Source organism: Tinamus guttatus, unplaced genomic scaffold, assembly GCF_059628265.1.
Source record: "Tinamus guttatus ecotype Peru unplaced genomic scaffold, ASM5962826v1 Tinamus_guttatus_pri_ptg000546l, whole genome shotgun sequence".
Classification (NCBI taxonomy): Eukaryota; Metazoa; Chordata; class Aves; order Tinamiformes; family Tinamidae; genus Tinamus; species Tinamus guttatus.
This window is the reverse complement of record NW_028289080.1, coordinates 2451592-2464399: the sequence shown is the minus strand read 5'-3', so window position 1 is coordinate 2464399 and position 12808 is coordinate 2451592. Positions and strand designations below refer to the sequence as shown.

At 74.7% G+C, this 12808-nt stretch overlaps 2 protein-coding genes across 2 annotated transcripts; both read right to left on the bottom strand.

Annotated features, from left to right (window-relative positions):
- Positions 1-137: 137 nt before the first annotated feature.
- On the bottom strand, positions 138-6445 carry CNOT12 (CCR4-NOT transcription complex subunit 12). The gene is given in 10 exon segments (XM_088534256.1): positions 138-198; positions 808-964; positions 1046-1180; positions 1252-1375; positions 1507-2365; positions 2587-4166; positions 4291-5288; positions 5581-5750; positions 5807-6390; positions 6392-6445. Coding segments are annotated over 10 exon segments (4722 nt in total).
- Positions 6446-8148: 1703 nt separating this feature from the next.
- SSRP1 (structure specific recognition protein 1) lies at positions 8149-12808 on the bottom strand. Its single transcript, XM_088534317.1, has 16 exons — positions 12688-12808; positions 12420-12605; positions 12212-12317; positions 11938-12128; positions 11605-11835; positions 11419-11522; positions 10638-10766; positions 10340-10561; positions 10200-10272; positions 9644-9782; positions 9515-9560; positions 9296-9425; positions 9013-9183; positions 8736-8827; positions 8461-8641; positions 8149-8251 (listed from the first exon to the last, which is right to left on the bottom strand). The coding sequence occupies exons 1-16, from the start codon at positions 12739-12741 to the stop codon at positions 8183-8185; spliced, it is 2124 nt and encodes a 707-aa protein (XP_088390443.1). The 5' UTR covers positions 12742-12808; the 3' UTR covers positions 8149-8182.

Here is a 12808-nt window from a genome sequence, read left to right as displayed (position 1 = left end):
GGCGCCGCGGGAGCATCGCTCAAAGTGCATAGATGTGTGTGGAGCCGGGTGGCACCGGCAGCTCCGGGAGCCTGGAGAGACCGGGAGCGGAGTGAGCGGCACGGGGGGCCGCGGGGCCGCCGCTCACGGGGGGCCGCTCACGGCTTCTTCTTCTTGAGCTTCAGCGCCTGCAGCCAGTGCGGGGCGGCGGCGTCCGGCCTGCGCGGGACACCGCGGGGATGTGGCGCCCGTGAGCATCGCTACACCCGCCACGCGGTCGAGACCGCCGCGCTGCACCCCGCTGTGCCCAATGCCCCGACCGCCCCGACACCCGATGCGTGGATGAGACCGCCGCCCTCCGGCTGTGCCCAACACCTTCTCGCTACCACCAAAAGGGACAGGCCAACATCCGCAACCACCACCCTTGCCAACACCCCTCTGCGGTACCCTTTACTCCCAGAACCCCTTTACTCCTCCAACACCCCCAAAACGCCTGTGGTCCAGAACCCCCTACACCCCCACACACTCCCGAGTGCTCCGAGCGCCTGTGCACCACCAGCTACAGCCCTCGCCAAGGAACCTCACCCCGTGACACCCCAACACCCTCACACCCTTCAGCGCCCTCCCTGCAGCCAACAGCTCCCCTGCCCAAGTGGCGCGGGGACACCTGCTCACAACACCTCTGGCCAAGGCAAACACCTCCAACAACAGTCGCACAGAGCCACTGCCGAGGCAGTAACAGCCAGGCCACATACCCCCTCGCGGACACCCCACGTGTGCCAACCGCCGCCGTCCCCGCACGCGCGCAGCCCCGCAGGCCCCGCTCACCCCGCGGGTCTCTCGGGCCGGGGCGGTGGCGGCAGGGCCCTGCCGCCCGCGCTGGGCAGCTTGCAGGACTTGGAGCGCTGCACGTGCGGCTCCTTGGCGCCGCCGCGGCCGTCGCCGCCCGCAGCGCCCTCCTCGGCCGAGCGGTTGCGGCCCTCAGCTTGGCCTGCGGCACCGCGCCGGGGGCTCAAACCGCCGCCGCGGCCGCTTCCGCGGGCCCCGAGCCCAGTGCCGGCCCCACGGCTTACCTTGAGGGCGGCCGCGTTGAGGCCGGGGAACAGGGGCACCTTGAGGGCCCTGCCTGGCGGCGCCGCGCGCGCCCGCCGGCTCCGGGGCTCCTCGGCAGCCTCGTCATCGTCGTCGTCGCCGCGCGGCTCTGCAGGGGGACGGCGGTGTCACAGCGAGGGCCCCGCGCGGCGTCGCCGCTGCCCTCGCGCCGCCTCTCACCTGTGGAGTCCTGGAAGACGCAGGCGGCAGCGGCGGCGGGGCGCAGGGCGGGCGCGCGGTGGCCCCGCGTGCGGCCCAGCTGGGCCTTGCTGCGGTACACGGCGCAGTCCAGGAGCTCCGTGTCCTGCATGGCCCCGTCAGTGCCGCGGCGGGAGGGCGGCCCCGCGCGGGGGGGACCCCAACCTGCCGCCCCTCAAGGGGACACGTGTCCCCGGGCGGCAGGAGAGGCCCGCGCGCCGCCCGTTCCCCACTCACCTCCAGGAAGGGGAATTCCTGCCCGGAGAGCTCGCCGGGGTCCTCGGCCTGCGCGGGGCCCCAGGAGAGCCGCTGCTCCTGCCACGGGGGCGACCTCCTCCCGTCCGCCTGCTCCGAGTGCGCCTCCGGGCTCCCCGGCGGGGAGGCACCCGCAGCCTCCATATCCAGGGGGGAGTCACCCACAGCCTCCATATCCAGGGGGGAGTCACCCACAGCCTCTGTATCTACTGAGGTGCCACCCGCAGCCTCCATATCCAGCGAGGTGTCACCCACAGCCTCTGCATCCAGCCGGGTGTCACCCGCAGCCTCCGTATCTTCTGGGGTCTCACCCACAGCCTCCGCATCCAGCCGGGTGTCACCTGCAGCCTCCGTATCTTCTGGGGTCTCACCCACAGCCTCCGCATCCAGCCAGGTGTCACCCACAGCTTCCGCATCCACTGAGGCGTCACACGCAGCCTCCATATCCAGCCGGGTGTCACCCGCAGCCTCCATATCCAGTGGGATCTCACCCACAGCCTCTGTATCCAGCAGGGAGTCACCTGCAGCCTCCTCATCCAGCAGGGTCTCACCCGCAGCCTCCACATCTACTGAGGTGTCACCCGCAGCCTCCATGTCCAGCGGGGAGTCACTTGCAGCCTCCTCATCCTCATCCTCATCCATTGGGGTGTCACCCGCAGCCTCCGGCTCCATCGAGGAGGCCCTGGGGCTCCGCAGAGGCCGCTCGGGCAGGTCCCCGCCATCGGCAGAGCCGCGTCGCTGCCACGGGGCCGGGCGCTCATCCCGGGGGAGCGTCGCAGCCGGCGGCTCCTCCGGAGCATCCCCGGGCACCGGGCTCTGCTCCCGGCCGCCTCCGGGGCTCCTGCGCGGGGAGACCAGACAGGACCTTGCAGCTCCTGTTCAGCCCCGTCTCCCTCCCCTCCTGGGGAAACGGAGGCACCAGGAGGGCCTGGGGCTGCTCCCAGAGGCACGGGACAGGCTGGGCACAGAGCCTCCGGCCTCCCCAGGACCAGGTCCCCAGGGAACCGCGCTCCCAGGAACTCGCGTCCGGCAGGAACCGGCGCTCCTGCGGCTCCCACTCACCCCTGCTCCCGGGCGCTGCGGGCGGCGCAGCGGGCGCCAAAGGCGCTGGCCCATTCCCGCCGCCTGGCCTCGGCCTCGCACAGCTCCGCGCTCCAGCCGGCACCGCCGAGCGCTCGCTCCCAGTCCGGCTCCGCGGCTCCAGCCTCGCCGTGCGGGGCGCCCGCGGCCCAGGACGCGCGGTCCGCTCCAGCGCCATCCAGGCCGCCGAAGGAGAGATCCCTGTGCCAATCTCCCAGCGCTTCCCGGGGCTCCGGGCGCTCCTGCGGCTCCCGGGAGCTCCTCTCGCCGGGCCAGGGCGCCGGTTGGTCCGCGGCGGTCCCAGCCCTCGCCGCATCCGGCGGCCGCTCCGTGCCGATGGCGCCGACGTGGTGGTGGCGCCCGGCCACGCTGAGGCCGAGCTCCTCATCCCAGCGCCTCTCCGGCCCGGCCGCGCCGCTCCAGCTGGGCTCCGGCTCGGCGGGGCCGCCGGCTCCTTTTCCCACGCGGAAAACGTCGGCCGGCTCCGTGCGGCCGGCTCCCACCTCTCCGCCTTCCTCCTCGGCGCCCACAGAGCCGCGGCCGCCGGCCCAGGCGGGGCGGCCGGTGCCGGGATCCCTGTCCCGGCTCTCCGCATCCCCGGGGACGGGCTCGCCGGCCCACGGCGGCCGCCTGGGCCCGAACTCCCTGTCCTGCCTCTCCCTGTCCTGAGCGCTGTAGCCCTCGGCCCAGGGGGCCTGGCCAGGGCTGAGCTCCCTGTCCTGCGATTCCCTGTCCCGGGCGCTGCGATGCCCATCCCAGGCCGGCCGGCTGGGGCTGAACTCCCTGTCCTGCGTCTCCCGGTCCCTGGCGCTGTATTCACCGGGCTCGGCAGCCCGGACGGGCCCAAACTCCCTATCCTGTGATTCCCTGTCCCTGGTGCTGTAATTCCCATCCCAGGCCGGCCGGCCGGGGCCGAACTCCCTGTCCTGGCTCTCCATATCCTGGGCGCTGTAATTCCCATCCCAGGCCGGCCGGCTGGGGCTGAACTCCCTGTCCTGGCTCTCCAGCTCCTTAGTGTTGTAGCCGCTGTCCCAAGCCGCTCTGCTGGCACAAAACTCCTTCTCCGGGCTCCCCGGCTCCGCGGTGCTGGATCTGCCGGCCCAGCCCAGCGTCAGGTCCTTGTCCTTGCTCTCCGCATCCCTCTTGCCATACGGGCCGGACCAGTCCGGGCTCTCGACCCTGTCCTCGATGCCAGCGTCGCCGTATCCCGCGGGCCAGGCCGAGGGGCCGTCCCCGGCGCGGGGCTCCGCGGCGCCGTAGCCGGCCAGGCCGTAGCTGGGGCTCCACGTGGATTTGCTGCCATCCGAGCCCGGCTCCGGCCCGCTGTAGCCGCTGCCCCAGTCCCGCTCGGCGCCGCCCAAGGGCCCGTCCTGCCGCTCCGCGTCACCGGCGTCGCCGTCCCAGTGCCGCTTGCTCCCCGATTCCCGCTCCGGCTCCGCCTCGCCGGGCCAATCCCGCTGCGCGGCCGCGGCGCCGGGGCTCCAATCGAAGGCGCCGGCTCGGTGGGAGCCGCCGATGCCGAACTCGCTGCGCAGGTCCTTCCGCGACCAGCCCAGCAGGTCCTGGCAAACGGGACGGAAGCAGCAGCAGGACGGCCCGTTAGGGAGGAAAAACGGGCAGCAGGGTCCAAAGAGGGAGCTATCCCGGGGCACGGTGCCCGCGGCGTTCCCGCAGCGCGGCACCCACCTGCGCCCCGGCCGCGGGGCCCACGGGCGACGCCAGCAGCTCCGTCAGCCACCGCGGGTCCCGCTCCGGCTCCCGCTCGGCGCCCGCGGCGCCGCGGCCCGGCCCACCGGGGCCCTGCAGGCTCACGGGGCGGCCGCCCGCGCCCGGCGCCGCTCCGCACGGCGGGAAGCGCTGGGAAGGCGCCTCCGACGCGGCCGGCACGCGAAGCCGGGCGCCGTCCTGCTCTTCATCCTCCTCCTCCTCCTCCGTGGAGCCCTCGGCCTCTCGCTGGCCCACGGGGCCGCCCGGACACGGGTCGCCCTGCGCTCCCGGGCTCCTGGCCGCCTCGGAACCGGGCTCGTGGGATCCGCCATCCCCCTGGGAACCCGGGGCAGCGGGACAAGGACCGTCCCCGTCCGACTCGCCCTCTTCCGAGGGCCCCGAGCCGGGCGCCTCCGGGACGGGCGAGCTGGGCGGGGAGCCAGTGCCTCTGACCCCCGGGAACGTCCACTCCAAGCACTGGGAAAGGCTCCATGCGGAATCACTGCCCAGCGTCTGCTCTGACGGCTCCACCAGGCCCTGCCGGAGCGCCTCATCCGGGCATGGGGAGCCGGCGCCGGAGCCGGCGCCCCGGGAGTCTTCGGGGCCCTCCGGGGAGCCGGGCGGGCGGGAGACTCCAGCGGGAAGCTCCGGTTCGGGGCTGGAGGCCGCGGCACCGGCCTCGGGGGAGCCGGGGGTGCCCGGGGGGCTGGCAGTGCCCGGGGAGCCCTCGCCGGGGGCGTGCGGGGAGCCGGGCGGGCGGGAGGCGCCGGGCCGGGCCGTGGCTGCCGGGGCTCCCGGGGCGGAGGCGGCCGGGATCCGGGGCGGCGGCGGCGCGGGGGAGCCGGGCGGCGGCGCGGGGGAGCCCGGAGCCGGGGCGGGCAGCTCGGCCGGCCGGAACGGAGCGCCCGGAGGCGCCGCGGGGCAGGCGGGAGGCCGCGGGGCGCCGGGCGGCGGAGGGCAGAGCTGCGGGGAGAGCGGCCGGGCCCCGCGTCACCGGGCGGCCCCTTCGCGTCCGCGGGGCCTGGCGGGGCGCCCGGCGGGGCCCGTCGCGCCGCATACCTGCGCGGTCACCCGATCCCCGCGGGTGACTCACGGCCGCTCCCTGCGCCCCGGCCGGCGGCGCCCGCGGCCGCCCCCGTGTCCCCGCGCGCGGCCCCGGCCGGCGGCGCCGCCGCACGCACCCCGCACAGAGGGAGCCCCGGAGGAGACAGGAGAGCCCCGAAGGAGAGAGCCCAGGAGCGCAGCGGCGCCGCAGGGGGCCGGCCCGGCAACTCACGTCAGGCGGCGATGGCGGCCTCCGGCGTCCGCGGGGCGCCCCGGCACAGCCCGCGCCGGCGGCGGGGGAGCCGCTGCGGGGACACGCGGGCAGCCCGTGAGCTCCTCGCGCCCCCGGGATCCCTCGGGAGGGCGGCGCTACCTCCCTCCCCGGCGCGGCGCCGCTCACCTCGTGGCGGCCGCGGGGCCCCCGTCGTCGTCGTTGGCGCCCGCCGCCGGCTCGGCCTCGGCGCTGGGCCGCCCGCGGAAGGCGGCGAAGGCCTTGGAGCCGAAGCGGGACGGCGCCTCGGAGCAGAACGGGGAGAGGCGGCCCCGCTCCGGGCTGCCGGCGCCGTCCCGGCTGTCCATGCGCGCCAGGATCTCCTCCACGGTGGTGCCCGGGAAGCGCTCCGGCTTGGCGGCCACGGGCACCGGCGTCACCTTGAAGGCGGCACCGGCGGCCCTGCGCGGCGGCGCCTCGGCGGCGGGGGGCGAGCCCGGCTCACCGGCAGCCGGGAGCCCCTTCCCATTGGGAGCATCGGGCACCTTCGCGCCGAGCGGCGGCCGCTTGAGGGCCCCGGCGCCGCCGCCGCCGCCGTAGGGCTTGGGCCCCGCCAGGCGGTTGATCTTCTCGGCCGAGGGCAGCTCGGGCCGGGGGTGCCGCGGTGGCGGCGGCAGCAGCAGCGCGGGCTTGGCGGGCACGGGCGGCTTGGGCGGCACGCGGGGCTTGGGCCGCACGGGCGGCTTGGGCCGGGCGCTGCCTGCGGGGGGGAGACGGGCGCGTCGGCGGGGCCCGGCGCTCACGGCGGCGCCCGCGGCGGCCGGGCCCGTTACCTGCGTCTGCACCGGGCGGCGGCGGGCGCAGGGGCCGCGAGGCCATGGCGGCGGCGGCGGGGTCCTGGCGGCGGCGGCGTCACGGCCTGCGGGACGGAGCGCGTTGCGGGCGCCGCCTGTGCGCGGCCTCCGCCTGTAGCCCGCGGCGGCCCCGTGCGCCTGTAGCCCCCCGCACGCGGCCGTGCCCCGTTCCAACCGCGCGCCGCGGCCGCCCCGCCTGTTCCCGGCCACCTGTAGCGACCCCGCGGACGCCGGTACCAACCCCCGCCCCCCGCCGGCCGGTGCCGCCCCCGGGGCCCCCTCCCCGCCGCGCGGCCGGGCCCCGCGCTCACCTCGCCCGCATGGCGGGGCCCGCGTCCCGCGTCGCCGCCCGTGACTCACGGCGGAGGCTGCGGGGACAGGAAAAACCCGCTCGGGGCCGCCCCTGCCGCCGCGCCCGGCCCGGCCCGCCCCGCCCCGCCGCCGCGGGGGGGCTGGGGGGGGACGCGGCCCCGCTCCCCGTTAGGGCCCCGGCACCGGCGCCCCCGGCGCGGCCCGCGCGCGTCGCCCCGGCAACGCCGCCCCTGCTCAAGTGGCGGCCGTGCCCCCCGCGCCCGCCCTACCGGGAGCGGCTCCGTCCCCGCGGCCCAGCCCGCCCCGCCGCGGCCCAGCCCGGCCCGTCCCGCTCCGCCCACGCGGGCACCGGGGCCGCCCCGCGGGCCTCACCCGCCGCCGCCGCCGCCGCGCTGAATATTCATGAGCACCGCCGGGCCACGCCCCCCGCCGCCGACCGCCCCGCCCTCCCCGCCATGCAGCGCCGCGTGGCCGCGGAGGCCACGTGACCAGGGGGCGGAGACAGAGGGGCCCCTCCGCCAGAGGTGGGGGGGGATCATAGAGGAGGGGGCTAGAGAGGCCCCTGCCCCTCTGCTCGGGCAGCGGGGGGTCATAGAGAAGGGGGCCAGAGCGGCCCCTGCCCCGCCTGGTCCGTTTGTGCGGGGGGAGGGCGCCATAGAGGCGGCGGCCGGAAGGGCCACCCCCCCCGCCGCGCGCACCATAGAGCGCGCGCCAGAGCGGCCCCGCGCCCGGGGGTACCCCCGCCCCCGGGGGCAGCGTCACCCCGCGGGGCGCGGTACCCCCGGGCCCTGTACACCGGGTCTGCCCCACAGCCCTCCGCCGCGCACAGGCGGCCGCAACACCCCGGCAACCCCCGCTGCGGCGGCGGTGCCGGGAAACGGCCCCGCCGAGCCCGCCCCGGCGATTGAGTTACAGCCGGAGCGGGAAGGGAGGCCGGCGGTGCCGGAGATGAGGCGCTAATCGGATGAGAGGCCCGCGCGGCCGCCTGTAGCGCTCCGGGGAGCTTCGGGTTTCCCGAAGCGCGTGGGGATGGAGCGCAGGGGCCTCCTGATGGATCCCTAACGGAATTAGGGGCCGCTAATGGCCGCGAGTGAGCTCAGCCGCTGGCCCCGCGACAGGCGCCCGCCGCCTGTAGCTGCCCGCGGCTCCCGCAGTTCCTGGTAGAGGACCCACCGTCCCCTTCGCACCCACTCTCGCACCCTCGCAGGGGTTTTTTTATTCAATCGGCTTTGCCACGCGAACGGACCCAAAATACAAAAAAATAGAAAGGGAAAAAATAAAGGAGACTGAAAAGAGCCTGAGTATTTTAAAAAAATAAATTGATGAGAACCGGGGCCGAGCGCGAGGCCCCGCGCGGCCCCCCGGCAGCCGGTGCTCACCCGCGGCAGGAGGGTGACCGGGGGTATCCCGGGTGCCGCCGGCCCCGCTCCGTGCCCGCCCCGGGACAGGGCTAATCCGAGGCGGACGCGGAGTCTTCCGAGCTGGGCGCCGGGCTGGCGCCTCCCTCCTCCTCCGAGTCCTGCGCGGGAGAGGACGAGAGGGGACGTCAGGGTGACAACGTGAGGGCTGTTGCTCCCCGCTGGGGACAGGCCGAGGCGCTGACGCCTCCGAGCACACACGGCCTCCGCCCTGGGAGCTGTGGGGGCCGCGCGGGTGTAGCGGAGGGGTGAGCGGGGCTGCCACCAACACGCGGGGGACAGGGACAGGCGCCCGCGGAGGGGCCGGTACCTCCTTCTTGCTCTCGGCCGAGGAGCTCTCGTCGCTCGACACGAACTCTTTGCTCTTGAAGCTCTCGCCGAGGGGCTTGGCGGGCGAGCGGGCGGCTGGCGAGGGCTTGGTGCCGCCTTTCCTCTCCGCTTTGCCCTTCACCTGCTTCTCCTGCTTCTTCTTCTTCTTCTTGGACCTCTCCCTGCAGCCCGGGGGGGACACAGGGGCGGCGTGGCGGCGCTGGCGGTGCCCGGAGCGCGCGGGGACGCGGAGCCGCTCCGCTCGGCCGCACTCACGCCCTGGCGCCGTCGGCGCGGCCGCCGCCGCTGTACTCCTTCATGGCCTTCTCGTAGTCCCTCCGCGCGTCCTCGGCCTTGCGCTCCCACTCCTGCGGGGCAGAGCGCCGCGGTGGCACCGTTCTCGCCACCTCCCCGGGGCAAAGCCGCTTTCCCTCCTGCTCCCTCCGGAGAGCTCCGCGGCCGAGCACGGGCCCGCCGCGCCGCCCTGCTCGCCGGGACCACGGAGCAGCCCGGGACCCCCTCGTGCCGCCATTCCCGCCGGCACGCGGCTCACCTCCTTCTTCTCCTTGGACATGGCTTTCCAGAGCTCCCCGGCCCTCTTGGACAGGTCGGTGATGCTGATGCCGGGATGCTCCGACTTGATCTTCTCGCGGCTGGCGTTCAGCCACAGCATGTAGGCCGACATGGGCCTCTTGGGAGCGTTGGGATCCTTCCCCTTCTTGCTCTGGGAAGGGCAGAGCGGCGGCACGCTGACGGGACGAGGGAGCCGGGCGAGCGCGGGCAGCCGCCGCGTCCTCGCTGTCCCCTCGCTGTCCCCACCGGCAGCCCGGTCTCACCTCCGCCTGCTTCTTGCGGGGCTTGCGCTCCTTGGCCACCTTGGCCTTCTTGGCTGCCCTCCTGCCGTCGCGGTCGCGGTCGCTGTCGCCGTCGCCGCTGGACGAGCTGGCCGAGGCGTTGCTGTCGAACCTGCGCGCGGGCGGCCTCAGCGCGGGGCTCGCGGCGCCTCCGAGCGGCGCCGGCCCCAGCGCCGCCCTCCCGCCCCGGCGCCCACTCACTCCTCGGCCACGTCGTCGTCCTCCTCCCCGGGGTTGAAGGACTCATCTGCGAGGGCAGAGCGCGGGGTGGGCGCGCGGCCGGGCCGGCGCGGGGGCGGCGGGACGTGCCGGCGCGCGCCGCGCGCTCACCCGTCTCCTCGCCGGAGCCGTCGCTGCTGTCGTTGGCGTTCTCCTCGCGGATCTTGCCCTCCTCCTTCATCCTCTCCAGGTAGGCGTCGTGCTGGTCCTCGTCGGAGTCGGCGTACTCGTCGTAGCTCTGCTTCATGCCCTGCGGGAGCGCGGGGTCAGCGCCGCCCGCCGGGAAGGGCAGCTCCCGACGCGCTTCCGCGCGGGACGCCCGCCGGATCCCTCCTTCCCCCCGCCGGGAATCGCGGTGGGGCAGCGCGAGGGGCGCCCCGAGGCGTTAGGCGAGTTAGGGCCTCTCCCGAGTCATGCTGGGGTTACTGGGGTTAGTCATGGAGCACCACGGCCATGCAGAGGAAACCTGCACCAGGAGGAGGAGGAGGAGGAGAGAGAGGAAGGGGGATCGCACGGACCTTTTTTCTCTACAGGGGCAAGGAGAGAAAAAAAAAAAAAAAAGAGGTGAAAAATAAAAAGGAAAAAAAAATAAAGGCAGCCAAATCCTGGGCGGAAGGAAAGCGGCAGCCCCGGGGCGGAGGTGCCGGCGGGCGCGGGGCGCCGGTACCTCCTTGAGGCCGCGGTTCTTGATGTTGAGCTTCTTGGCGTTGACGAAGTCGAAGAGCTTCCCGTACTCCTCCCTGCGGGGCGGGGGACGGCGGTGAGCGACGGCGGCGCGGCGCGGGGCCGGCGCGCGCCCGGGCCCACCTCTCGATGCTGCTGAAGGTGTACTGCGTGCCCTGCTTGGTCTCGATCTCGAAGTCAAAGGAGCGCGTGGTGGTGGTGCCGCGCGCGAAGTTCACGAAGGAGATCTCGTCGAAGCGGATGTGCACGGGCGGCTTGTGCACGTAGATGAAGCCCCGCTCCAGCGGGTACAGCAGCCCCGAGCTCGCCTTGTAGGAGCACGTGATGCACTGGGCGCCCGAGTGCCTGCGGGAGGCCGCGGTGAGCGGCGCGGAGCCGGCGGCGGGCCCGGGCGCCGGGGCGCCGGCGCGGCGGCGCTCACCCCTGGAAGTTGCCGGGCACCGTGATCTTGCGGTTCACCAGCGCCTTCATCACGCGGCTCACCATCTCGTAGAGGGAGCCCGACATGTTCTTGGTGAGGCGGCCCTCGAAGCGCTTCTCCACCTCCTCCCTGCGCGGCCGCGGGCGCCGTGAGCGCGGGGTGCCGGCGTCCCGAGCGGCTCCGCGGCCCCCGGCATCCCGCCACGTCCCCGAGCAGCTCCATGTCCCCACGTCCCTGGGCATCCCGCTGCATCCCGAGCGGCTCCGCGGCCCCCGGCATCCCGCCATGTCCCCAAGTGGCTCCGTGTCCCCACGTCCATGGGCATCCCGCTGCATCCCGAACGGCTCCGTGTCCCCCGGTGTCCCGCCGCATTCCCGAGTGGCTCCACGTCCCCACATCCCCGGGCATCCCGCTGCATCCCGAGTGGCTCCATGTCCCCACGTCTCCTGGCGTCCTGCCACATCCGTAAGCGTCTCCGTGTCCCCATAGCCCCCAGCATCCCGCCACGTCCCGAGCAGCTCCACGGAGCCCCCAGCATCCCGTCACATCCACAAGTGGCTCCGCGGCCCCCGGCATCCCGCCATGTCCCCAAGTGGCTCCATGTCGCCACATCCCCGGGCATCCCACTGCATCCTGAGTGGCTCCATGTCCCCCGGCATCCCACCGCGTCCTCGAGTGGCTCCGTGTCCCCACGGCCCCCTGCGTCCCTCCGCGTCCCCATGGGGCCCTTGGCATCCCACCACATCCCCGAGCGGCCCCGCAGCAGCGGCGGGGGGCTCACTCATTCATGTTGAGCGTGAGTGAGATGTCCTCGTCCTTGGAGAAGAGCAGGATGAGGAAGTGGTAGCGGGTCTGGCCTTGCTTTATGGGGGGGTCCAGGCTGATCTGCGAGAGGGAGGAGGCGGCGGCGATGGCGGCGGCGCGGGCGGCGGGCCGGGCGGCGCTGCCGGCGCGCCGCGGCGCTCACCACGAAGAACATCTGGCGCTGGTCCTTGTGCGGCAGCAGGAAGAGGCGCAGCACGGTGGTGTAGGGGATCTTGTAGTCGAAGGTCTTGCCGTGCAGGTGCAGGAACGTGGGGTAGATGCGGATGTCGTAGCGGCCGCGCGGCGTCAGGCACTGCAGCTCCCGGAAGATGCAGATGGCGTCGCCGGTGGCCTGGATCACGTCCGCCTTGGACAGCACGTTCTGCGCGAAGGCCTGCAAGGGAACGGCTGGGACGCGGCCCCGCGCGCCCGCCCCGCTCCGGCCCCGCTCCGGCCCCCTGCGGAAGGGCCCGGCCCCGCGGCCGGGGCGGCTCACCTCGACGGGGTCGACGCCGTCCTCCTGCGTGGGGGGCACATAGAAGCGCACCTCCATGAGCGACACCTCGGCGTCGTCGTTCTGGTGGAACTCCAGCGTCACCTCGTTCTTGCCCGTCGTGCACTGCGACACGTTGCTCAGCGGGATCTCGAACACGGGCTGCTCGCCGATGTCGAAGGAGAGGAGCTGCCCTGCGGGACGGGGGCGCCGCGGTCGGATCCGAGGGCCCGCGGGTTCCTCCGGAGCCTCCCCGCGCCGGCGCCGCCGCGCTCACCTCCGAACCGCACGGTGCCCCAGTTCCAGCCCTTCACGCACAGGTCCTTCTCGGCCAGCTCCAGGCGGTAGTGCGCCTTGAAGAAGTCCGAGAGCTTGTCGAACTCCTGCCGCGGGGAGAGGGAGCGGAGCGGGCGCCGTCACGGGGCGCCCGCGCGAACGGGAGCCGCCGGAGCGCCCGGGAGGGCCCGGGGCCGCCGCGCGCTCACCGACTCGCGGAAGCCGTCGTATTTGTAGACGTGGCCGTTCTTGGTGAGCAGCTTGAGGCCGTGGCCGAGCGCCACGCGGCGCCACACGCCCTCGGCCAGCTCGGCCGCCTGGATGTTGTCCACCTTGCCCGTCTTGCTGTTCTTGAAGATGACGCCCTGGCGGCTCAGGCGCAGGCGCCCGTCGTTCTGCCGGCGGAGGCGGCTCTGAGCGCCGGGGGGACCCGCACGGGCCGCCCCGGGGGGCCCCGCACGACCCGCCCGGCCTCACCATGGAGCCCTTCACCTCCTGGTAGATCTCGTTGAACTCCAGCGTGTCGGCCATGGCGCCGGCGCGCGCGTCAGCCCCGCGCGGGGCTGCGGCAGGGGCTCGTCCCGAGGGCCAGGCGCTG